At 45.2% G+C, this 25,000-nt stretch overlaps 1 protein-coding gene across 3 annotated transcripts in view; it reads left to right on the top strand.

Annotated features, from left to right (window-relative positions):
- LOC139546214 (partitioning defective 3 homolog B-like) overlaps nt 1–25,000 on the top strand; it is a 425,714-nt gene that overhangs the window by 174,793 nt on the left and 225,921 nt on the right. For all 3 annotated transcript variants that reach the window (XM_071354341.1, XM_071354342.1, XM_071354340.1), the window contains one exon: nt 7,752–7,964. In XM_071354341.1, coding sequence (XP_071210442.1) covers nt 7,752–7,964 — 213 coding nt within the window. The remainder of the gene's footprint in view (nt 1–7,751; nt 7,965–25,000) is intronic.

Here is a 25,000-nt window from a genome sequence, read left to right as displayed (position 1 = left end):
GTCTGTACATAGTCAAAGCTTTCCTTAAGTTTGGGTCAGTCACAGTGGTCAGGTATTCTGCCACTGTGTACTCTCTGTTTAGGGCCAAATAGCATTCTAGTTTGCTCTGTTTTTTTGTTAATTCTTTCCAATGTGTCAAGTAATTATCTTTTTGTTTTCTCATGATTTGGTTGGGTCTAATTGTGCTGTTGTCCTGGGGCTCTGTGGGGTGTGTTTGTGTTTGTGAACAGAGCCCTAGGACCAGCTTGCTTAGGGGACTCTTCTCCAGGTTCATCTCTCTGTAGGTGATGGCTTTGTTATGGAAGGTTTGGGAATCGCTTCCTTTTAGGTGGTTGTAGAATTTAACGGCTCTTTTCTGGATTTTGATAATTAGTGGGTATCGGCCTAATTCTACTCTGCATGCATTATTTGGTGTTCTACGTTGTACACGGAGGATATTTTTGCAGAATTCTGCATGCAGAGTCTCAATTTGGTGTTTGTCCCATTTTGTGAAATCTTGGTTGGTGAGCGGACCCCAGACCTCACAACCATAAAGGGCAATGGGCTCTATGACTGATTCAAGTATTTTTAGCCAGATCCTAATTGGTATGTTGAAATTTATGTTCCTTTTGATGGCATAGAAGGCCCTTCTTGCCTTGTCTCTCAGATCGTTCACAGCTCTGTGGAAGCTACCTGTGGTGCTGATGTTTAGGCCGAGGTATGTATAGTTTTTTGTGTGCTCTAGGGCAACGGTGTCTAGATGGAATTTGTGGTCCTGGCGACTGGACCTTTTTTGGAACACCATTATTTTGGTCTTACTGAGATTTACTGTCAGGGCCCAGGTCTGACAGAATCTGTGCAGAAGATCTAGGTGCTGCTGTAGGCCCTCCTTGGTTGGTGACAGAAGCACCAGATCATCAGCAAACAGTAGACATTTGACTTCGGATTCTAGTAGGGTGAGACCGGGTGCTGCAGACTGTTCTAGTGCCCTCGCCAATTCGTTGATATATATGTTGAAGAGGGTGGGGCTTAAGCTGCATCCCTGTCTCACCCCACGACCCTGTGTGAAGAAATGTGTGTGTTTTTTGCCAATTTTAACCGCACACTTGTTGTTTGTGTACATGGATTTTATGATGTCGTATGTTTTACCCCCAACACCACTTTCCATCAATTTGTATAGCAGACCCTCATGCCAAATTGAGTCGAAGGCTTTTTTGAAATCAACAAAGCATGAGAAGACTTTGCCTTTGTTTTGGTTTGTTTGTTTGTCAATTAGGGTGTGTAGGGTGAATACATGGTCTGTTGTACGGTAATTTGGTAAAAAGCCAATTTGACATTTGCTCAGTACATTGTTTTCATTGAGGAAATGTACGAGTCTGCTGTTAATGATGATGCAGAGTATTTTCCCAAGGTTACTGTTGACGCATATTCCACGGTAGTTATTGGGGTCAAATTTGTCTCCACTTTTGTGGATTGGGGTGATCAGTCCTTGGTTCCAAATATTGGGGAAGATGCCAGAGCTAAGGACGATGTTAAAGAGTTTTAATATAGCCAATTGGAATTTGTTGTCTGTATATTTGATCATTTCATTAAGGATACCATCAACACCACAGGCCTTTTTGGGTTGGAGGGTTTTTATTTTGTCCTGTAACTCATTCAAGGTAATTGGAGAATCCAGTGGGTTCTGGTAGTCTTTAATGGTTGATTCTAGGATTTGTATTTGATCATGTATATGTTTTTGCTCTTTATTCTTTGTTATAGAGCCAAAAAGATTGGAGAAGTGGTTTACCCATACATCTCCATTTTGGATAGATAATTCTTCGTGTTGTTGTTTGTTTAGTGTTTTCCAATTTTCCCAGAAGTGGTTAGAGTCTATGGATTCTTCAATTACATTGAGCTGATTTCTGACGTGCTGTTTCTTCTCTCTCTCTCTCTCTCTCTCTCTCTCTCTCTCTCTCTCTCTCTCTCTCTCTCTCTCTCTCTCTCTCTCTCTCTCTCTCTCTCTCTCTCTCTCTCTCTCTCTCTCTCTCTCTCTCTCTCTCTCTCTCTCTCTCTCTCTCTCTCTCTCTCTCTCTCTCTCTCTCTCTCTCTCTCTCTCTCTCTCTCTCTCAGAGTGGTATTAATCAGTGTAAACCAGTTATGAAACATGTTTTCATTATTGTATGTTGTGTGTTGATGAGCGAGAATAAAAATCTCTGTAATCCATTTACATGTCAGTCTGTAACACAACAACATGTGGAATAAGTCAATGTGTCTGAAACGTTTCTAGACAGGGTTTATACAGACAAGCCCAATTATCCCATGTTCAAGTATGTCTGAATACTGTGGGCATTACCTGACTAAATAGACAGCTCCCGACACGAACGCACGAAGGACGTCTGTGGATGTGTGGTCGCTAGTCAGCCTTTTGAAACGTTGAGGAGTTATTTAGATCTGGATAACGTTTTAAAATATCCCATCTTGCCTTCGCCTTTACTGGTAGATGTGATACATTGCTACGTGTTTCCTACCAAGACCACTGGTGGCTGCTCCATACAACAACAGGTTGTGTGTGAGCTCTCTCTACCTGACAGGTTATCTATAGGCAGTGTGCGCATGTGATCAATAATCGACACAACGAACGATCAGCTTCGGGATTCCATCTATTTAAAAAAATGTTTTTTATCATCAATTAAATAGCCTGATTACAATCCTGTTTCACTAACAGGGAAGATCAACACACACACACACACACACACACACACACACACACACACACACACACACACACACACACACACCACACACCACACACCACACACCACACACACACACACGCAGGGGATTTCCCCTTGCCGTTGTTGCCTCTTCAGAAATTTGGTTAAGTTTTGGTCAATTGCACATTACTGTTTGAATAAATGGTGATAATGATACAAATAAATGAATATGTGTTTAAATGTGTGTCCCCACTGCCAAATATGTGCAGTATCTCGTAGCCTGATAATCCAAGTGATTCAGGAGAGTCCCACTTCCATTATGTCTCTGTAGTTTTTACCTTGTTACTGTTGGCATGGTTTGTTATTTACTGATTTTAACAGGAACAGAAACAAGCTTTTTCTGGTACAGAACATAGCTGGGTGCCTGGAGCGTGATCATTCTGAGAGGGAAGGAACGAGGGGGGAGCTGGGAGGGGGTGAGAGACCGAGAGAGAGAGAGGGAGGGAGAGAGAGAGAGAGGGAGGGGGGGGAGAGAGAGAGGGAGGGGGGAGGGAGAGAGAGAGAGAGAGAGAGAGAGAGAGGGGGGGAGAGAGAGAGAGGGAGGGGGGAGAGAGAGAGAGAGAGAGAGAGAGGGGGGAGGGGGGAGAGAGAGGGGGGGGGAGAGAGAGGGAGGGGGGGAGAGAGAGAATTGTATGTGTGTGTTATTTATATATATATATATAGTCTTCCTGGTTGTGTTATAGTCTTCCTGGTTGTGTTATAGTCTTCCTGGTTGTGTTATAGTCTTCCTGGTTGTGTTATAGTCTTCCTGGTTGTGTTATAGTCTTCCTGGTTGTGTAATAGTCTTCCTGGTTGTGTAATAGTCTTCCTGGTTGAGTTATAGTCTTCCTGGTTGTGGTATAGTCTTCCTGGTTGTGTTATAGTCTTCCTGGTTGTGTTATAGTCTTCCTGGTTGTGTTATAGTCTTCCTGGTTGTGGTATAGTCTTCCTGGTTGTGTTATAGTCTTCCTGGTTGTGTTATAGTCTTCCTGGTTGTGTTATAGTCTTCCTGGTTGTGGTATAGTCTTCCTGGTTGTTTTATAGTCTTCTTGGTTGTGTTACAGTCTTCTTGGTTGTGTTTTAGTCTTCCTGGTTGTGGTATAGTCTTCTTGGTTGTGGTATAGTCTTCCTGGTTGTGGTATAGTTTTCCTGGTTGTGTTATAGTCTTCCTGGTTGTGGTATATTCTTCCTGGTTGTGGTATAGTCTTCCTGGTTGTGTAATAGTCTTCCTGGTTGTGGTATAGTCTTCCTGGTTGTGTTATAGTCTTCCTGGTTGTGTAATAGTCTTCCTGGTTGTGTTATAGTCTTCCTGGTTGTGTTATAGTCTTCCTGGTTGTGTAATAGTCTTCCTGGTTGTGTAATAGTCTTCCTGGTTGTGTAATAGTCTTCCTGGTTGTGTAATAGTCTTCCTGGTTGTGTAATAGTCTTCCTGGTTGTGTAATAGTCTTCCTGGTTGTGTTATATTCTTCCTGGTTGTGTAATAGTCTTCCTGGTTGTGTTATAGTCTTCCTGGTTGTGTTATAGTCTTCCTGGTTGTGGTATAGTCTTCCTGGTTGTGTTATAGTCTTCCTGGTTGTGTAATAGTCTTCCTGGTTGTGTTATAGTCTTCCTGGTTGTGTTATAGTCTTCCTGGTTGTGTTATAGTCTTCCTGGTTGTGGTATAGTCTTCCTGGTTGTTTTATAGTCTTCCTGGTTGTGTTATAGTCTTCTTGGTTGTGTTTTAGTCTTCCTGGTTGTGGTATAGTATTCTTGGTTGTGGTATAGTCTTCCTGGTTGTGGTATAGTCTTCCTGGTTGTGGTATATTCTTCCTGGTTGTGGTATAGTCTTCCTGGTTGTGTAATAGTCTTCCTGGTTGTGGTATAGTCTTCCTGGTTGTGTTATAGTCTTCCTGGTTGTGGTATAGTCTTCCTGGTTGTGGTATAGTCTTCCTGGTTGTGTAATAGTCTTCCTGGTTGTGGTATAGTCTTCCTGGTTGTGTTATAGTCTTCCTGGTTGTGTAATAGTCTTCCTGGTTGTGTTATAGTCTTCCTGGTTGTGTTATAGTCTTCCTGGTTGTGTAATAGTCTTCCTGGTTGTGTAATAGTCTTCCTGGTTGTGTAATAGTCTTCCTGGTTGTGTAATAGTCTTCCTGGTTGTGTAATAGTCTTCCTGGTTGTGTTATAGTCTTCCTGGTTGTGTTATAGTCTTCCTGGTTGTGTTATAGTCTTCCTGGTTGTGTTATAGTCTTCCTGGTTGTGTTATAGTCTTCCTGGTTGTGTAATAGTCATGGTACTCGTCGTGATTTTGATTCATCAGATCTCTGCACAAACTCACGTACACTCTTAGCTGGAACACTGGTATCAGTCGTTCTTGTGAGTGATGTTTTGCTTGGTGTGTGGCATGTTATTTGAGCTGAGACCTGGGTTAAATGTATTGTCAATCGGGAGACAGGGTCAATCAGCTTGTCCATGATGTTATTGCCACTGCTTGGATCATGAGTGTGATGGAATGCTGGTACATAGTGAGGTGAGGGGCAGAGTCCCTACAATGCATTCAGAAAGTGTTCAGACCCCCTGACTTTTTCCACATTTTGATACGTTACAGACTTTTTCTAAAATTGATAAAATTGTTCCCCATCAATCTACACACAATACCCCATAATGACATAGCAAAAACAGGTTTCTAGAAATTGATGCAAATATATTCCCAAAAAACCCCTGAAATATCACATTTACATACGTTTTCAGACGCTTTACTCAGTACTTTGTTGAAGCATAGCTGTACCCATCCCTCTAGGGGCAGTGTCCCTATATCTCCCTCTAGGGGCAGTGTCCATATATCTCCCTCTAGGGGCAGTGTCCATATATCTCCCTCTAGGGGCAGTGTCCCTATATCTCCCTCTAGGGGCAGTGTCCCTATATCTCCCTCTAGGGGCAGTGTCCCTATATCTCCCTCTAGGGGCAGTGTCCCTATATCTCCCTCTGGAGGCAGTGTCCCTATATCTCCCTCTAGGGGCAGTGTCCCTATATCTCCCTCTAGGGGCAGTGTCCCTATATCTCCCTCTAGGGGCAGTGTCCCTATATCTCCCTCTAGGGGCAGTGTCCATATATCTCCCTCTAGGGGCAGTGTCCATATATCTCCCTCTAGGGGCAGTGTCCATATATCTCCCTCTAGGGGCAGTGTCCATATATCTCCCTCTAGGGGCAGTGTCCCTATATCTCCCTCTAGGGGCAGTGTCCCTATATCTCCCTCTAGGGGCAGTGTCCCTATATCTCCCTCTAGGGGCAGTGTCCATATATCTCCCTCTAGGGGCAGTGTCAATTTATCTCCCTCTAGGGGCAGTGTCCATATATCTCCCTCTGGAGGCAGTGTCCATATATCTCCCTCTGGAGGCAGTGTCCATATATCTCCCTCTAGGCGCAGTGTCCATTTATCTCCCTCTAGGGGCAGTGTCCATTTATCTCCCTCTAGGGGCAGTGTCCATATATCTCCCTCTAGGGGCAGTGTCCATATATCTCCCTCTGGAGGCAGTGTCCATATATCTCCCTCTAGGGGCAGTGTCCATATATCTCCCTCTAGGGGCAGTGTCCCTATATCTCCCTCTAGGGGCAGTGTCCCTATATCTCCCTCTAGGGGCAGTGTCCATATATCTCCCTCTAGGGGCAGTGTCCATATATCTCCCTCTAGGGGCAGTGTCCCTATATCTCCCTCTAGGGGCAGTGTCCCTATATCTCCCTCTAGGGGCAGTGTCCCTATATCTCCCTCTAGGGGCAGTGTCCATATATCTCCCTCTAGGGGCAGTGTCAATTTATCTCCCTCTAGGGGCAGTGTCCATATATCTCCCTCTGGAGGCAGTGTCCATATATCTCCCTCTAGGGGCAGTGTCCCTATATCTCCCTCTAGGCGCAGTGTCCATTTATCTCCCTCTAGGGGCAGTGTCCATATATCTCCCTCTAGGGGCAGTGTCCATATATCTCCCTCTGGAGGCAGTGTCCATATATCTCCCTCTAGGGGCAGTGTCCATATATCTCCCTCTAGGGGCAGTGTCCCTATATCTCCCTCTAGGGGCAGTGTCCCTATATCTCCCTCTAGGGGCAGTGTCCCTATATCTCCCTCTAGGGGCAGTGTCCCTATATCTCCCTCTAGGGGCAGTGTCCCTATATCTCCCTCTATGGGCAGTGTCCCTATATATCCCTCTAGGGGCAGTGTCCATATATCTCCCTCTAGGGGCAGTGTCCATATATCTCCCTCTAGGGGCAGTGTCCATATATCTCCCTCTGGAGGCAGTGTCCCTATATCTCCCTCTAGGGGCAGTGTCCCTATATCTCCCTCTATGGGCAGTGTCCCTATATCTCCCTCTAGGGGCAGTGTCCCTATATCTCCCTCTAGGGGCAGTGTCCATATATCTCCCTCTAGGGGCAGTGTCCATATATCTCCCTCTAGGGGCAGTGTCCATATATCTCCCTCTAGGGGCAGTGTCCATATATATCCCTCTAGGGGCAGTGTCCATATATCTCCCTCTAGGGGCAGTGTCCATATATCTCCCTCTAGGGGCAGTGTCCATATATCTCCCTCTAGGCGCAGTGTCCATTTATCTCCCTCTAGGGGCAGTGTCCCTATATCTCCCTCTGGAGGCAGTGCCCCTATATATCACTCTAGGCAGTGTCCATATATCTCCCTCTAGGAGCAGTGTCCATATATCTCCCTCTAGGGGCAGTGTCCCTATATCTCCCTCTGGAGGCAGTGCCCCTATATATCACTCTAGGCAGTGTCCATATATCTCCCTCTAGGGGCAGTGTCCATATATCTCCCTCTAGGGGCAGTGTCCATATATCTCCCTCTAGGCGCAGTGTCCATTTATCTCCCTCTAGGGGCAGTGTCCCTATATCTCCCTCTAGGGGCAGTGTCCCTATATCTCCCTCTAGGGTGCACAGTCCCCTTCTCTTCTCCTTCTTCCTGTCGTGTCTCTCCTGTCCCCCTCAGAGGGCTCTCCTGCCCAGGTCCCTAACCTGTCTCCCTCTCCCTGTCCACTAACCATGTCTCTCTCCCCTCCTCAGAGCCCTCCCCGGCCGCGGACCTTGGTCCTACCTTGGGTTTGAAGAAGTCCAGTTCTCTGGAGAGTCTGCAGACAGCCATGTCAGAGGTCAGGAAGAATGAGCCCCTCCCCTTTCACAGGCCACGCCCCCACATGGTCAGGGGGAGGGGCTGCAACGAGAGCTTCAGAGCGGCCATTGACAAATCCTACGACGGACCAGCTGATGAAGATGATGGTAAGATATCAGAGATAGAGAGAGAGACACACACACACACACACTCCATCTCGCTCACCAACCCTCTAACCTTCCAACACTTAACGTGTCTTAACGAGTGACGACAGGACACAGAAGACAGGATATGTGTCCACTGTCCACAAAATGAGGGGGGGGGAAGAATCTATGGGATAGCTACAAAGAAGTTAAACAATGATGTGTCCTAACATTCAAATCCCAGAATGCAGTAGAACTGCAGTACACTATATTGATTGCAGCTTGACGTCATCAGTGTGCGTAGCTGCGGGAAACACAAAAAACAATAACCAATCTTAATTTTTTGCGTGGATTTCGCGACGTGCTTAGCTTTTAACAGCTAAGACCGGTATTTCTTGTCTCGTAATCCTGCTGAACTGACATGTTAAAGTCTGCTTGAAAGAGCTGTTAGTCCCAGAGGAGTTTTGCTCTGAAACCGTCTTTGTCTGGAGAGGTAAATGAACAGTTCCAGAGCTCTATCTATTACACTTTGTTTTGGTACAAACCGGATCACTCAGAGTTCCAATGCGAGGATTATAGGCTTGAGGTGGCTTCCTTGATCACGCAGGTCGCCAGCCTACGTAAGAAACTGGGGGAAACGCAGAGTGGCATGTCTACCTTTTCTACGCCGGTGGCTGGATTGCGTTCGCACATGTTGGATGCATCTCCGCCTTGTTGTTATCTGACTGGCCGGTGTTGCCCGGAGCTCCCCCATCTGATAGCGGAGTCGAAGGAGCACATCGAGAGGAGCATGGCAATCAACGATGGTCGCATGTCACGAGCCGTGGAAGCCGGAGATAGCGGCCTGCCGCAAAGCAGCCTACACTCCCAACGAGAGGCCCGGAGATGATACAAACAACAAATAGTTTCCCCGCCCTGGAGCCAGATCTTCAGGGAACCTTCGCCCCTGGGGGCACCTGTGTCTGGAGCCAGATCTTCAGGGAACCTTCGCCCCTGGGGGCACCTGTGTCTGGAGCCTGATCTTCCTTCGCCCCTGGGGGCACCTGTGTCTGGAGCCTGATCTTCCTTCGCCCCTGGGGGTACATGTGTCTGGAGCCTGATCTTCCTTCGCCCCTGGGGGTACATGTGTCTGGAGCTTGATCTTCCTTCGCCCCTGGGGGTACATGTGTCTGGAGCCTGATCTTCCTTCGCCCCTGGGGGTACATGTGTCTGGAGCCTGATCTTCCTTCGCCCCTGGGGGTGCATGTGTCTGGAGCCTGATCTTCCTTCGCCCCTGGGGGTACATGTGTCTGGAGCCTGATCTTCCTTCGCCCCTGGGGGTGCATGTGTCTGGAGGCTGATCTTCCTTCGCCCCTGGGGGTACATGTGTCTGGAGCCTGATCTTCCTTCGCCCCTGGGGGCACCTGTGTCTGGAGCCTGATCTTCCTTCGCCCCTGGGGGCACCTGTGTCTGGAGCCTGATCTTCCTTCGCCCCTGGGGGCACCTGTGTCTGGAGCCTGATCTTCCTTCACCCCTGGGGGCACCTGTGTCTGGAGCCTGATCTTCCTTCGCCCCTGGGGGTACATGTGTCTGGAGCCTGATCTTCCTTCGCCCCTGGGGGTACATGTGTCTGGAGCCTGATCTTCCTTCGCCCCTGGGGGCACCTGTGTCTGCGGCCGCTGTGCCTACTCCTACTCCTTCCCCCGTACCCCGTTTCAAAGTCGATGTCGGCAACCTTCCGTCCCTGCTCTGGATCGAGAGGGGCTCCTTTATCTGTCGGAGGCACCATCCTGTGGAACTAATGGGGATCCATAATAAACCCCAGGAAGAGTAGCTGCTGCCTTGGCAGGAACTAATGGGGATCCATAATAAACCCCAGGAAGAGTAGCTGCTGCCTTGGCAGGAACTAATGGGGATCCATAATAAACCCCAGGAAGAGTAGCTGCTGCCTTGGCAGAAACTAATGGGGATCCATAATAAACCCCAGGAAGAGTAGCTGCTGCCTTGGCAGAAACGAATGGGGATCCATAATAAACCCCAGGAAGAGTAGCTGCTGCCTTGGCAGGAACTAATGGGGATCCATAATAAACCCCAGTAAGAGTAGCTGCTGCCTTGACAGGAACTAACGGGGATCCATAATAAACCCCAGGAAGAGTAGCTGCTGCCTTGGCAGGAACTAATGGGGATCCATAATAAACCCCAGGAAGAGTAGCTGCTGCCTTGGCAGGAACTAATGGGGATCCATAATAAACCCCAAAAAGAGTAGCTGCTGCCTTGGCAGGAACTAATGGGGATCCATAATAAACCCCAGGAAGAGTAGCTGCTGCCTTGGCAGGAACTAACGGGGATCCATAATAAACCCCAGGAAGAGTAGCTGCTGCCTTGGCAGGAACTAATGGGGATCCATAATAAACCCCAGGAAGAGTAACTGCTGCCTTGGCAGGAACTAATGGGGATACCTGATAAACCCCAGGAAGAGTAGCTGCTGCCTTGGCAGGAACTAATGGGGATCCATAATAAACCCCAGGAAGAGTAGCTGCTGCCTTGGCAGGAACTAATGGGGATCCATAATAAACCCCAGGAAGAGTAGCTGCTGCCTTGGAAGGAACTAATGGGGATCCATAATAAACCCCAGGAAGAGTAGCTGCTGCCTTGACAGGAACTCACGGGGATCCATAATAAACCCCAGGAAGAGTAGCTGCTGCCTTGACAGGAACTAACGGGGATCCATAATAAACCCCAGGAAGAGTAGCTGCTGCCTTGGCAGGAACTAATGGGGATCCATAATAAACCCCAGGAAGAGTAGCTGCTGCCTTGGCAGGAACTAACGGGGATCCATAATAAACCCCAGGAAGAGTAGCTGCTGCCTTGGCAGGAACTAACGGGGATCCATAATAAACCCCAGGAAGAGTAGCTGCTGCTTTGGCAGGAACTAATGGGGATCCATAATAAACCCCAGGAAGAGTAGCTGCTGCCTTGGCAGGAACTAACGGGGATCCATAATAAACCCCAGGAAGAGTAGCTGCTCCCTTGGCAGGAACTAATGGGGATCCATAATAAATCTCAGGAAGAGTAGCTGCTGCCTTGGCAGGAACTAACGGGGATCCATAATACATACAAATACACTGAGGTATGAGTGTATCTCGAATAACTGCAGTATGCTGCAAATACTGCTTCCAAAATATCCATTATTTTTTTTTACCGCAGTAATTTTGCAGTGTATCTGCAGTTATTCTTTATTCACTGCATCCACAATTCCACAGTTGACTGCAATTCCTGCACTTTTACTGAAGTTTGAAAACTGCACTATTGTTTTGTAAAGGATGTTACCAAGGTGACATTGTCCACTGAGCCCCGTTTCATTCTCGAATGAGTCGGAGTTTATCTTATCAAAAAACTATAAACCTGGAGCTAATATTGACATTGTTTCCAGGAACAAGTTTTCACTACCTAATTCTACATCTCACTAAGATGTTTTGTGGTGGTATGTACACAACAACATATTGTTTATGCTTGCTGGCTGAACCAGTCAAATCAATCCATGTGAAACGAAAAGGGTACACTAACAAAACCAGTTCATACACGCAATGCTGAATATTCCCTCTAGATAGCTAGCTAGTGGAGTTGTATATTCCCTCTAGATAGCTAGCTAGTGGAGTTGTATATTCCCTCTAGATAGTTAGCTAGTGGAGTTGTATATTCCCTCTAGATAGCTAGCTAGTGGAGTTGTATATTCCCTCTAGATAGTTAGCTAGTGGAGTTGTATATTCCCTCTAGATAGTTAGCTAGTGGAGTTGTATATTCCCTCTAGATAGTTAGCTAGTGGAGTTGTATATTCCCTCTAGATAGTTAGCTAGTGGAGTTGTATATTCCCTCTAGATAGCTAGCTAGTGGAGTTGTATATTCCCTCTAGATAGCTAGCTAGTGGAGTTGTATATTCCCTCTAGATAGCTAGCTAGTGGAGTTGTATATTCCCTCTAGATAGTTAGCTAGTGGAGTTGTATATTCCCTCTAGATAGTTAGCTAGTGGAGTTGTATATTCCCTCTAGATAGTTAGCTAGTGGAGTTGTATATTCCCTCTAGATAGCTAGCTAGTGGAGTTGTATATTCCCTCTAGATAGCTAGCTAGTGGAGTTGTATATTCCCTCTAGATAGTTAGCTAGTGGAGTTGTATATTCCCTCTAGATAGTTAGCTAGTGGAGTTGTATATTCCCTCTAGATAGTTAGCTAGTGGAGTTGTATATTCCCTCTAGATAGTTAGCTAGTGGAGTTGTATATTCCCTCTAGATAGTTAGCTAGTGGAGTTGTATATTCCCTCTAGATAGCTAGCTAGTGGAGTTGTATATTCCCTCTAGATAGTTAGCTAGTGGAGTTGTATATTCCCTCTAGATAGTTAGCTAGTGGAGTTGTATATTCCCTCTAGATAGTTAGCTAGTGGAGTTGTATATTCCCTCTAGATAGTTAGCTAGTGGAGTTGTATATTCCCTCTAGATAGTTAGCTAGTGGAGTTGTATATTCCCTCTAGATAGCTAGCTAGTGGAGTTGTATATTCCCTCTAGATAGTTAGCTAGTGGAGTTGTATATTCCCTCTAGATAGTTAGCTAGTGGAGTTGTATATTCCCTCTAGATAGTTAGCTAGTGGAGTTGTATATTCCCTCTAGATAGCTAGCTAGTGGAGTTGTATATTCCCTCTAGATAGTTAGCTAGTGGAGTTGTATATTCCCTCTAGATAGTTAGCTAGTGGAGTTGTATATTCCCTCTAGATAGTTAGCTAGTGGAGTTGTATATTCCCTCTAGATAGTTAGCTAGTGGAGTTGTATATTCCCTCTAGATAGTTAGCTAGTGGAGTTGTATATTCCCTCTAGATAGTTAGCTAGTGGAGTTGTATATTCCCTCTAGATAGTTAGCTAGTGGAGTTGTATATTCCCTCTAGATAGTTAGCTAGTGGAGTTGTATATTCCCTCTAGATAGTTAGCTAGTGGAGTTGTATATTCCCTCTAGATAGCTAGCTAGCTAGTGGAGTTGTATATTCCCTCTAGATAGCTAGCTAGTGGAGTTGTATATTCCCTCTAGATAGCTAGCTAGTGGAGTTGTATATTCCCTCTAGATAGTTAGCTAGTGGAGTTGTATATTCCCTCTAGATAGTTAGCTAGTGGAGTTGTATATTCCCTCTAGATAGCTAGCTAGTGGAGTTGTATATTCCCTCTAGATAGCTAGCTAGTGGAGTTGTATATTCCCTCTAGATAGCTAGCTAGCTAGTGGAGTTGTATATTCCCTCTAGATAGCTAGCTAGCTAGTGGAGTTGTATATTCCCTCTAGATAGCTAGCTAGCTAGTGGAGTTGTATATTCCCTCTAGATAGCTAGCTAGTGGAGTTGTATATTCCCTCTAGATAGCTAGCTAGTGGAGTTATATATTCCCTCTAGATGGCTAGCTAGTGGAGTTGTATATTCCCTCTAGATAGCTTAGCTAGTGGAGTTGTATATTCCCTCTAGATAGCTAGCTAGTGGAGTTGTATATTCCCTCTAGATAGCTAGCTAGTGGAGTTGTATATTCCCTCTAGATAGCTAGCTAGTGGAGTTGTATATTCCCTCTAGATAGCTAGCTAGTGGAGTTGTATATTCCCTCTAGATAGTTAGCTAGTGGAGTTGTATATTCCCTCTAGATAGTTAGCTAGTGGAGTTGTATATTCCCTCTAGATAGTTAGCTAGTGGAGTTGTATATTCCCTCTAGATAGCTAGCTAGTGGAGTTGTATATTCCCTCTAGATAGTTAGCTAGTGGAGTTGTATATTCCCTCTAGATAGTTAGCTAGTGGAGTTGTATATTCCCTCTAGATAGTGAGCTAGTGGAGTTGTATATTCCCTCTAGATAGTTAGCTAGTGGAGTTGTATATTCCCTCTAGATAGCTAGCTAGTGGAGTTGTATATTCCCTCTAGATAGCTAGCTAGTGGAGTTGTATATTCCCTCTAGATAGCTAGCTAGTGGAGTTGTATATTCCCTCTAGATAGCTAGCTAGTGGAGTTGTATATTCCCTCTAGATAGCTAGCTAGTGGAGTTGTATATTCCCTCTAGATAGCTAGCTAGTGGAGTTGTATATTCCCTCTAGATAGTTAGCTAGTGGAGTTGTATATTCCCTCTAGATAGTTAGCTAGTGGAGTTGTATATTCCCTCTAGATAGCTAGCTAGTGGAGTTGTATATTCCCTCTAGATAGTTAGCTAGTGGAGTTGTATATTCCCTCTAGATAGCTAGCTAGTGGAGTTGTATATTCCCTCTAGATAGCTAGCTAGTGGAGTTGTATATTCCCTCTAGATAGCTAGCTAGTGGAGTTGTATATTCCCTCTAGATAGTTAGCTAGTGGAGTTGTATATTCCCTCTAGATAGTTAGCTAGTGGAGTTGTATATTCCCTCTAGATAGTTAGCTAGTGGAGTTGTATATTCCCTCTAGATAGTTAGCTAGTGGAGTTGTATATTCCCTCTAGATAGTTAGCTAGTGGAGTTGTATATTCCCTCTAGATAGCTAGCTAGTGGAGTTGTATATTCCCTCTAGATAGCTAGCTAGTGGAGTTGTATATTCCCTCTAGATAGCTAGCTAGTGGAGTTGTATATTCCCTCTAGATAGTTAGCTAGTGGAGTTGTATATTCCCTCTAGATAGTTAGCTAGTGGAGTTGTATATTCCCTCTAGATAGTTAGCTAGTGGAGTTGTATATTCCCTCTAGATAGCTAGCTAGTGGAGTTGTATATTCCCTCTAGATAGTTAGCTAGTGGAGTTGTATATTCCCTCTAGATAGTTAGCTAGTGGAGTTGTATATTCCCTCTAGATAGCTAGCTAGTGGAGTTGTATATTCCCTCTAGATAGCTAGCTAGTGGAGTTGTATATTCCCTCTAGATAGTTAGCTAGTGGAGTTGTATATTCCCTCTAGATAGTTAGCTAGTGGAGTTGTATATTCCCTCTAGATAGTTAGCTAGTGGAGTTGTATATTCCCTCTAGATAGTTAGCTAGTGGAGTTGTATATTCCCTCTAGATAGCTAGCTAGTGGAGTTGTATATTCCCTCTAGATAGTTAGCTAGTGGAGTTGTATATTCCCTCTAGATAGTTAGCTAGTGGAGTTGTATATTCCCTCTAGATAGTTAGCTAGTGGAGTTGTATATTCCCTCTAGATAGTTAGCTAGTGGAGTTGTATATTCCCTCTAGATAGTTAGCTAGTGGAGTTGTATATTCCCTCTAGATAGCTAGCTAGTGGAGTTGTATATTCCCTCTAGATAGTTAGCTAGTGGAGTTGTATATTCCCTCTAGATAGCTAGCTAGTGGAGTTGTATATTCCCTCTAGATAGCTAGCTAGTGGAGTTGTATATTCCCTCTAGATAGCTAGCTAGCTAGTGGAGTTGTATATTCCCTCTAGATAGCTAGCTAGTGGAGTTGTATATTCCCTCTAGATAGCTAGCTAGTGGAGTTGTATATTCCCTCTAGATAGTTAGCTAGTGGAGTTGTATATTCCCTCTAGATAGTTAGCTAGTGGAGTTGTATATTCCCTCTAGATAGCTAGCTAGTGGAGTTGTATATTCCCTCTAGATAGCTAGCTAGTGGAGTTGTATATTCCCTCTAGATAGCTAGCTAGCTAGTGGAGTTGTATATTCCCTCTAGATAGCTAGCTAGCTAGTGGAGTTGTATATTCCCTCTAGATAGCTAGCTAGTGGAGTTATATATTCCCTCTAGATGGCTAGCTAGTGGAGTTGTATATTCCCTCTAGATAGCTAGCTAGTGGAGTTGTATATTCCCTCTAGATAGCTAGCTAGTGGAGTTGTATATTCCCTCTAGATAGCTAGCTAGTGGAGTTGTATATTCCCTCTAGATAGCTAGCTAGTGGAGTTGTATATTCCCTCTAGATAGCTAGCTAGCTAGTGGAGTTGTATATTCCCTCTAGATAGCTAGCTAGCTAGTGGAGTTGTATATTCCCTCTAGATAGCTAGCTAGTGGAGTTATATATTCCCTCTAGATGGCTAGCTAGTGGAGTTGTATATTCCCTCTAGATAGCTAGCTAGTGGAGTTGTATATTCCCTCTAGATAGCTAGCTAGTGGAGTTGTATATTCCCTCTAGATAGCTAGCTAGTGGAGTTGTATATTCCCTCTAGATAGCTAGCTAGTGGAGTTGTATATTCCCTCTAGATAGCTAGCTAGCTAGTTGAGTTGTATATTCCCTCTAGATAGCTAGCTAGCTAGTGGAGTTGTATATTCCCTCTAGATAGCTAGCTAGCTAGTGGAGTTGTATATTCCCTCTAGATGGCTAGCTAGTGGAGTTGTATATTCCCTCTAGATAGCTAGCTAGTGGAGTTGTATATTCCCTCTAGATAGCTAGCTAGTGGAGTTGTATATTCCCTCTAGATAGCTAGCTAGTGGAGTTGTATATTCCCTCTAGATAGCTAGCTAGTGGAGTTGTATATTCCCTCTAGATAGCTAGCTAGTGGAGTTGTATATATTTTTTTTCTTCTTTATATATTTGGAGCAAGTTTGATCGAGCATGGTTTGTCGTAGTAGCCACTGCTTCATAGCTAACAAGAGCGGAGTGATTTTCAGAATTAGCAACTAGCGTTATGGGGATGAGCAAAATCACCAACATTTGTTGTTGTTCTAGAGTTCCACCTCCCAACAAGACAGATCGGTTCAGGGACGAACATGGCGTAGGAGTGACGCCATCTGATGTGAGACAAAGCACAAAACCCAACATAAGTGGCAAACTTCCTTGGCCAGTACAACGCTGATCAAAACACTTTTACTACTTCAGACAGACACCAACAGTTGGTCTTACTTCCCTTGGCAGCCAGTTAAATCCTCACACAAATAATGGCTTCAGTCATTTTATGGGCTGGCGATTGATTTTTCTTCCTTTTTTTGAGGGGGATGCAGGGCTGGGATGTGGCAGATGAGAGAAAGATATAGAACGAGAGAGAGAGACGGATAGATGGAGAGAGAGAGAGAGAGAGAGACGGATAGATGGAGAGAGAGACGGATATATCGAGAGAGCTGGATGGATAGATGGAGAGAGACGGAGATGGAGGGGAAGAGCGGGAGAGAGAGAGAGATGGAGGGGAAGAGCGGGAGGGAGGGAGAGAGAGAGAGATGGAGGGGAAGAGCGGGAGGGAGGGAGAGATATTGAGAGATGGGCTGGCTAGTGACAGGGAGATAAAGATCCTGCTGGCATGTCCATCTGTTACTGGCCAGACGTCCACAGTGAGGCTGAGATGAGGCTGCAGGGAAAAGAGTGGTGTGAAGTGAACGATCAATGTGGTCCTTTATTCACCTCTACCCCCTGTCTCTCTGAGTCTCTATAAGGTCTGTCTGGCTGTCACCCTGTCTCTCTGAGTCTCTATAAGGTCTGTCTGGCTGTCACCCTGTCTCTCTGAGTCTCTATAAGGTCTGTCTGGCTGTCACCCTGTCTCTCTGAGTCTATAAGGTCTGTCTGGCTGTCACCCTGTCTCTCTGAGTCTCTATAAGGTCTGTCTGGCTGTCACCCTGTCTCTCTGAGTCTCTATAAGGTATGTCTGGCTGTCACCCTGTCTCTCTGAGTCTCTATACGGTCTGTCTGGCTGTCACCCTGTCTCTCTGAGTCTCTATAAGGTCTGTCTGGCTGTCACCCTGTCTCTCTGAGTCTCTATAAGGTCTGTCTGGCTGTCACCCTGTCTCTCTGAGTCTCTATAAGGTCTGTCTGGCTGTCACCCTGTCTCTCTGAGTCTCTATAAGGTCTGTCTGGCTGTCACCCTGTCTCTCTGAGTCTCTATAAGGTCTGTCTGGCTGTCACCCTGTCTCTCTGAGTCTCTATACGGTATGTCTGGCTGTCACCCTGTCTCTCTGAGTCTCTATACGGTCTGTCTGGCTGTCACCATGTCTCTCTGAGTCTCTATAAGGTCTGTCTGGCTGTCACCCTGTCTCTCTGAGTCTCTATACGGTCTGTCTGGCTGTCACCCTGTCTCTCTGAGTCTCTATAAGGTCTGTCTGTCTGTCACCCTGTCTCTCTGAGTCTCTATAAGGTCTGTCTGGCTGTCACCCTGTCTCTCTGAGTCTCTATAAGGTCTGTATGTCTGTCACCCTGTCTCTCTGAGTCTCTATAAGTTCTGTCTGGCTGTCACCCTGTCTCTCTGAGTCTCTATAAGGTCTGTCTGGCTGTCACCCTGTCTCTCTGAGTCTCTATAAGGTATGTCTGGCTGTCACCATGTCTCTCTGAGTCTCTATAAGGTCTGTCTGGCTGTCACCCTGTCTCTCTGAGTCTCTATAAGGTATTTCTGTCTGTCACCATGTCTCTCTGAGTCTCTATAAGGTCTGTCTGGCTGTCACCATGTCTCTCTGAGTCTCTATACGGTCTGTCTGGCTGTCACCATGTCTCTCTGAGTCTCTATACGGTCTGTCTGGCTGTCACCCTGTCTCTCTGAGTCTCCATAAGGTCTGTCTGGCTGTCACCCTGTCTCTCTGAGTCTCTATAAGGTCTGTCTGGCTGTCAGCATGTCTCTCTGAGTCTCTATAAGGTCTGTCTGGCTGTCCCCCTGTCTCTCTGAGTCTCTATAAGGTATGTCTGTCTGTCACTCTGTCTCTCTGAGTCTCTATGAGGCATGTCTGGCTGTCACCCTGTCTCTCTGAGTCTCTATAAGGTCTGTCTGGCTGTCACCCTGTCTCTCTGAGTCTCTATACGGTCTGTCTGGCTGTCACCCTGTCTCTCTGAGTCTCTATAAGGTCTGTCTGGCTGTCACCCTGTCTCTCTGAGTCTCTATACTGTCTGTCTGGCTGTCACCCTGTTTCTCTGAGTCTCTATAAGGTCTGTCTGGCTGTCACCCTGTCTCTCTGAGTCTCTATAAGGTCTGTCTGGCTGTCACCCTGTCTCTCTGAGTCTCTATAAGGTCTGTCTGGCTGTCACCCTGTCTCTCTGAGTCTCTATAAGGTCTGTCTGGCTGTCACCATGTCTCTCTGAGTCTCTATAAGGTCTGTCAGAGGTCTTTCTGGCTGTCACCCTGTGTCTCTGAGGTCTGTCTGGCTGTCACCCTGTTTCTCTGAGTCTCTATGAGGTCTGTCTGGCTGTCACCCTGTCTCTCTGTGAGGTCTGTCTGGCTGTCACCCTGTCTCTGTGAGGTCTGTCTGTCACCCTGTCTCTATGAGGTCTGTCTGGCTGTCACCCTGTCTCTGTGAGGTCTGTATGGCTGTCATCCTGTCTCTATGAGGTCTGTCTGTCTGTCACCCTGTCTCTATGCGGTCTGTCTGGCTGTCACCCTGTCTCTGTGCGGTCTGTCTGGCTGTCACCCTGTCTCTGTGCGGTCTGTCTGGCTGTCACCCTGTCTCTGTGCGGTCTGTCTGGCTGTCACCCTGTCTCTGTGCGGTCTGTCTGGCTGTCACCCTGTCTCTGTGCGGTCTATCTGGCTGTCACCCTGTCTCTGTGAGCCTCTGAGGTATGTCTGTCTCATGGTGGGCACGTGTTTCATCCATACTATAGACCACCATGTAACAGAATATTCTATCCATTCTCTTCTCCAACTGGAAAATCAGGTCAGAAGAACTTCTCTGTCTGTCTCTCTCTCTCTCTCTCTCTCTCTCTCTCTCTCTCTCTCTTTCTTTCTCTGTCATGTGGGAGTTTGTTGCTTGGTGAAATAGCTAGCTTGTTTTTTTTTAAGCTAAACAGAAGAAGCGTAGCGTCTGAATGAGAGAGATAACTCCATACATTCAGCCCACACTCCCTGGTGAGCAGTCATGTTAAAACACACCATGTTTCATGACAGACAAGCCCCACTCCTCTGCTGACGTTCTGTCTCTCTCTCTCTCTCTCTCTCTCTCTCTCTCTCTCTCTCTCTCTCTCTCTCTCTCTCTCTCTCTCTCTCTCTCTCTCTCTCTCTCTCTCTCTCTCTCTCTCTCTCTATCCTCTCTCTCTCTCTCTCTCTCTCTCTCTCTCTCTCTCTCTCTCTCTCTCTCTCTCTCTCTCTCTCTCTCTCTCTCTCTCTCTCTCTCTCTCTCTCTCTCTCTCCCTCCCCCCCATGGCACACATTCATTCCAACAGAAGTAGTGAATTGATACGGGCACGGATGTCTTTAAAGCTGATATTATTCATTAACACAGTAGATCCACAGAGGACCGTTCAGCGAGAGAGACACTCTAATATGCATCAGAACATGCTTTTTGTTCAACACGCACTGCAGCTCAACGTAAATGAATCCTGAGGACACCAAGCATGGAGAGGAGAAGGGGGGGCTCCTATCACTACTCTGTACCCTTTACAGTGCTATCTCCTATCACTACTCTGTACCCTTTACAGTGCTATCTCCTATCACTACTCTGTACCCTTTACAGTGCTATCTCCTATCACTACTCTGTACCCTTTACAGTGCTATCTCCTATCACTACTCTGTACCCTTTACAGTGCTATCTCCTATCACTACTCTGTACCCTTTACAGTGCTATCTCCTATCACTACTCTGTACCCTTTACAGTGCTATCTCCTATCACTACTCTGTACCCTTTACAGTGCTATCTCCTATCACTACTCTGTACCCTTTACAGTGCTATCTCCTATCACTACTCTGTACCCTTTACAGTGCTATCTCCTATCACTACTCTGTACCCTTTACAGTGCTATCTCCTATCACTACTCTGTACCCTTTACAGTGCTATCTCCTATCACTACTCTGTACCCTTTACAGTGATATCTCCTATCACTACTCTGTACCCTTTACAGTGCTATCTCCTATCACTACTCTGTACCCTTTACAGTGCTATCTCCTATCACTATTCTGTACCCTTAACAGTGCTATCTCCTATCACTACTTAACAGTGCTATCTCCTATCACTACTCTGTACCCTTTACAGTGCTATCTCCTATCACTACTCTGTACCCTTTACAGTGCTATCTCCTATCACTACTCTGTACCCTTTACAGTGCTATCTCCTATCACTACTCTGTACCCTTTACAGTGATATCTCCTATCACTACTCTGTACCCTTTACAGTGCTATCTCCTATCACTACTCTGTACCCTTTACAGTGCTATCTCCTATCACTACTCTGTACCCTTAACAGTGCTATCTCCTATCACTACTTAACAGTGCTATCTCCTATCACTACTCTGTACCCTTTACAGTGCTATCTCCTATCACTACTCTGTACCCTTTACAGTGCTATCTCCTATCAATACTCTGTACCCTTTACAGTGCTATCTCCTATCACTACTCTGTACCTTTTACAGTGATATCTCCTATCACTATTCTGTACCCTTTACAGTGCTATCTCCTATCACTACTCTGTACCCTTTACAGTGCTATCTCCTATCACTACTCTGTACCCTTTACAGTGCTATCTCCTATCACTACTCTGTACCCGTTACAGTGCTATCTCCTATCACTACTCTGTACCCTTTACAGTGCTATCTCCTATCACTACTCTGTACCCTTTACAGTGCTATCTCATATCACTACTATGTACCCTTTACAGTGCTATCTCATATCACTACTATGTACCCTTTACAGTGCTATCTCCTATCACTACTCTGTACCCTTTACAGTGCTATCTCATATCACTACTCTGTACCCTTTACAGTGCTATCTCCTATCACTACTCTGTACCCTTTACAGTGCTATCTCCTATCACTACTATGTACCCTTTACAGTGCTATCTCCTATCACTACTCTGTACCCTTTACAGTGCTATCTCCTATCACTACTCTGTACCCTTTACAGTGCTATCTCCTATCACTACTCTGTACCCTTTACAGTGCTATCTCCTATCACTACTCTGTACCCTTTACAGTGATATCTCCTATCACTACTCTGTACCCTTTACAGTGCTATCTCCTATCACTACTCTGTACCCTTTACAGTGCTATCTCCTATCACTACTCTGTACCCTTTACAGTGCTATCTCCTATCACTACTCTGTACCCTTTACAGTGCTATCTCCTATCACTACTCTGTACCCTTTACAGTGCTATCTCCTATCACTACTCTGTACCCTTTACAGTGCTATCTCCTATCACTACTCTGTACCCTTTACAGTGCTATCTCCTATCACTACTCTGTACCCTTTACAGTGCTATCTCCTATCACTACTCTGTACCCTTTACAGTGCTATCTCCTATCACTACGCTGTACCCTTAACAGTGCTATCTCCTATCACTACTCTGTACCCTTTACAGTGCTATCTCCTATCACTACTCTGTACCCTTTACAGTGCTATCTCCTATCACTACTCTGTACCCTTTACAGTGCTATCTCCTATCACTACTCTGTACCCTTTACAGTGCTATTTCCTATCACTATTCTGTACCCTTTACAGTGCTATCTCCTATCACTACTCTGTACCCTTTACAGTGCTATCTCCTATCACTACTCTGTACCCTTTACAGTGCTATCTCCTATCACTACTCTGTACCCTTTACAGTGCTATCTCCTATCACTACTCTGTACCCTTTACAGTGCTATCTCCTATCACTACTCTGTACCCTTTACAGTGCTATCTCCTATCACTACTCTGTACCCTTTACAGTGCTATCTCATATCACTACTATGTACCCTTTACAGTGCTATCTCATATCACTACTATGTACCCTTTACAGTGCTATCTCCTATCACTACTCTGTACCCTTTACAGTGCTATCTCATATCACTACTCTGTACCCTTTACAGTGCTATCTCCTATCACTACTCTGTACCCTTTACAGTGCTATCTCCTATCACTACTATGTACCCTTTACAGTGCTATCTCCTATCACTACTCTGTACCCTTTACAGTGCTATCTCCTATCACTACTCTGTACCCTTTACAGTGCTATCTCCTATCACTACTCTGTACCCTTTACAGTGCTATCTCCTATCACTACTCTGTACCCTTTACAGTGCTATCTCCTATCACTACTCTGTACCCTTTACAGTGATATCTCCTATCACTACTCTGTACCCTTTACAGTGCTATCTCCTATCACTACTCTGTACCCTTTACAGTGCTATCTCCTATCACTACTCTGTACCCTTTACAGTGCTATCTCCTATCACTACTCTGTACCCTTTACAGTGCTATCTCATATCACTACTCTGTACCCTTTACAGTGCTATCTCCTATCACTACTCTGTACCCTTTACAGTGCTATCTCCTATCACTACTCTGTACCCTTTACAGTGCTATCTCCTATCACTACTCTGTACCCTTTACAGTGCTATCTCATATCACTACTCTGTACCCTTTACAGTACTCTCCTACTCTGTCCCTTACAGTGCTATCTACACTACTATGTGACCCTTTACATGTGCTATTCCTACTATGTACCCTTTACAGTGCTATCTCCTATCACTACTCTGTACCCTTTACAGTGCTATCTCCTATCACTACTCTGTACCCTTTACAGTGCTATCTCCTATCACTACTCTGTAGCCCTTTTACAGTGCTATCTCCTATCACTACTATGTGCCCTTTACAGTGCTATCTCTATCACTACTATCTATCACTACTCTGTACCCTTTACAGTGCTATCTCCTATCACTACTCTGTACCCTTTACAGTGCTATCTCCTATCACTACTCTGTACCCTTTACAGTGCTATCTCCTATCACTACTCTGTACCCTTTACAGTGCTATCTCCTATCACTACTCTGTACCCTTTACAGTGCTATCTCACTATCACTACTCTGTACCCTTTACAGTGCTATCTCCTATCACTACCTACTCATCTATCCTACTGCTGTACCCTTTACAGTGCTATCTCCTATCACTACTCTGTACCCTTTACAGTGCTATCTCCTATCACTACTCTGTACCCTTTACAGTGCTATCTCCTATCACTACTCTGTACCCTTTACAGTGCTATCTCCTATCACTACTCTGTACCCTTTACAGTGCTATCTCCTATCACTACTATGTGCCCTTTACAGTGCTATCTCATATCACTACTCTGTACCCTTTACAGTGCTATCTCATATCACTATTCTGTACCCTTTACAGTGCTATCTCATATCACTACTATGTACCCTTTACAGTGCTATCTCATATCACTACTCTGTACCCTTTACAGTGCTATCTCCTATCACTACTATGTGCCCTTTACAGTGCTATCTCATATCACTACTCTGTACCCTTTACAGTGCTATCTCCTATCACTACTCTGTACCCTTTACAGTGCTATCTCATATCACTATTCTGTACCCTTTACAGTGCTATCTCATATCACTACTCTGTACCCTTTACAGTGCTATCTCCTATCACTACTCTGTACCCTTTACAGTGCTATCTCCTATCACTACTCTGTACCCTTTACAGTGCTATCTCCTATCACTACTCTGTACCCTTTACAGTGCTATCTCCTATCACTACTCTGTACCCTTTACAGTGCTATCTCTTATCACTACTCTGTACCCTTTACAGTGCTATCTCCTATCACTACTCTGTACCCTTTACAGTGCTATCTCCTATCACTACTCTGTACCCTTTACAGTGCTATCTCCTATCACTACTCTGTACCCTTTACAGTGCTATCTCCTATCACTACTCTGTACCCTTTACAGTGCTATCTCATATCACTATTCTGTACCCTTTACAGTGCTATCTCATATCACTATTCTGTACCCTTTACAGTGCTATCTCCTATCACTACTATGTACCCTTTACAGTGCTATCTCACTATGCACTACTACTGTACCCTTTACAGTGCTATCTCCTATCACTACTCTGTACCATTTACAGTGCTATCTCCTATCACTACTATGTGCCCTTTACAGTGCTATCTCCTATCACTACTCTGTACCCTTTACAGTGCTATCTCCTATCACTACTCTGTACCCTTTACAGTGCTATCTCCTATCACTACTCTGTACCCTTTACAGTGCTATCTCCTATCACTACTCTGTACCCTTTACAGTGCTATCTCCTATCACTACTATGTACCCTTTACAGTGATATCTCCTATCACTACTCTGTACCCTTTACAGTGCTATCTCCTATCACTACTCTGTACCCTTTACAGTGCTATCTCCTATCACTACTCTGTACCCTTTACAGTGCTATCTCCTATCACTACTCTGTACCCTTTACAGTGCTATCTCATATCACTACTCTGTACCCTTTACAGT

This window comes from Salvelinus alpinus, chromosome 20 (assembly GCF_045679555.1).
Source record: "Salvelinus alpinus chromosome 20, SLU_Salpinus.1, whole genome shotgun sequence".
NCBI lineage: Eukaryota > Metazoa > Chordata > Actinopteri > Salmoniformes > Salmonidae > Salvelinus > Salvelinus alpinus.
Note: the sequence above shows the minus strand (reverse complement) of the source record. Positions and strands in the feature narration are given on the sequence as shown.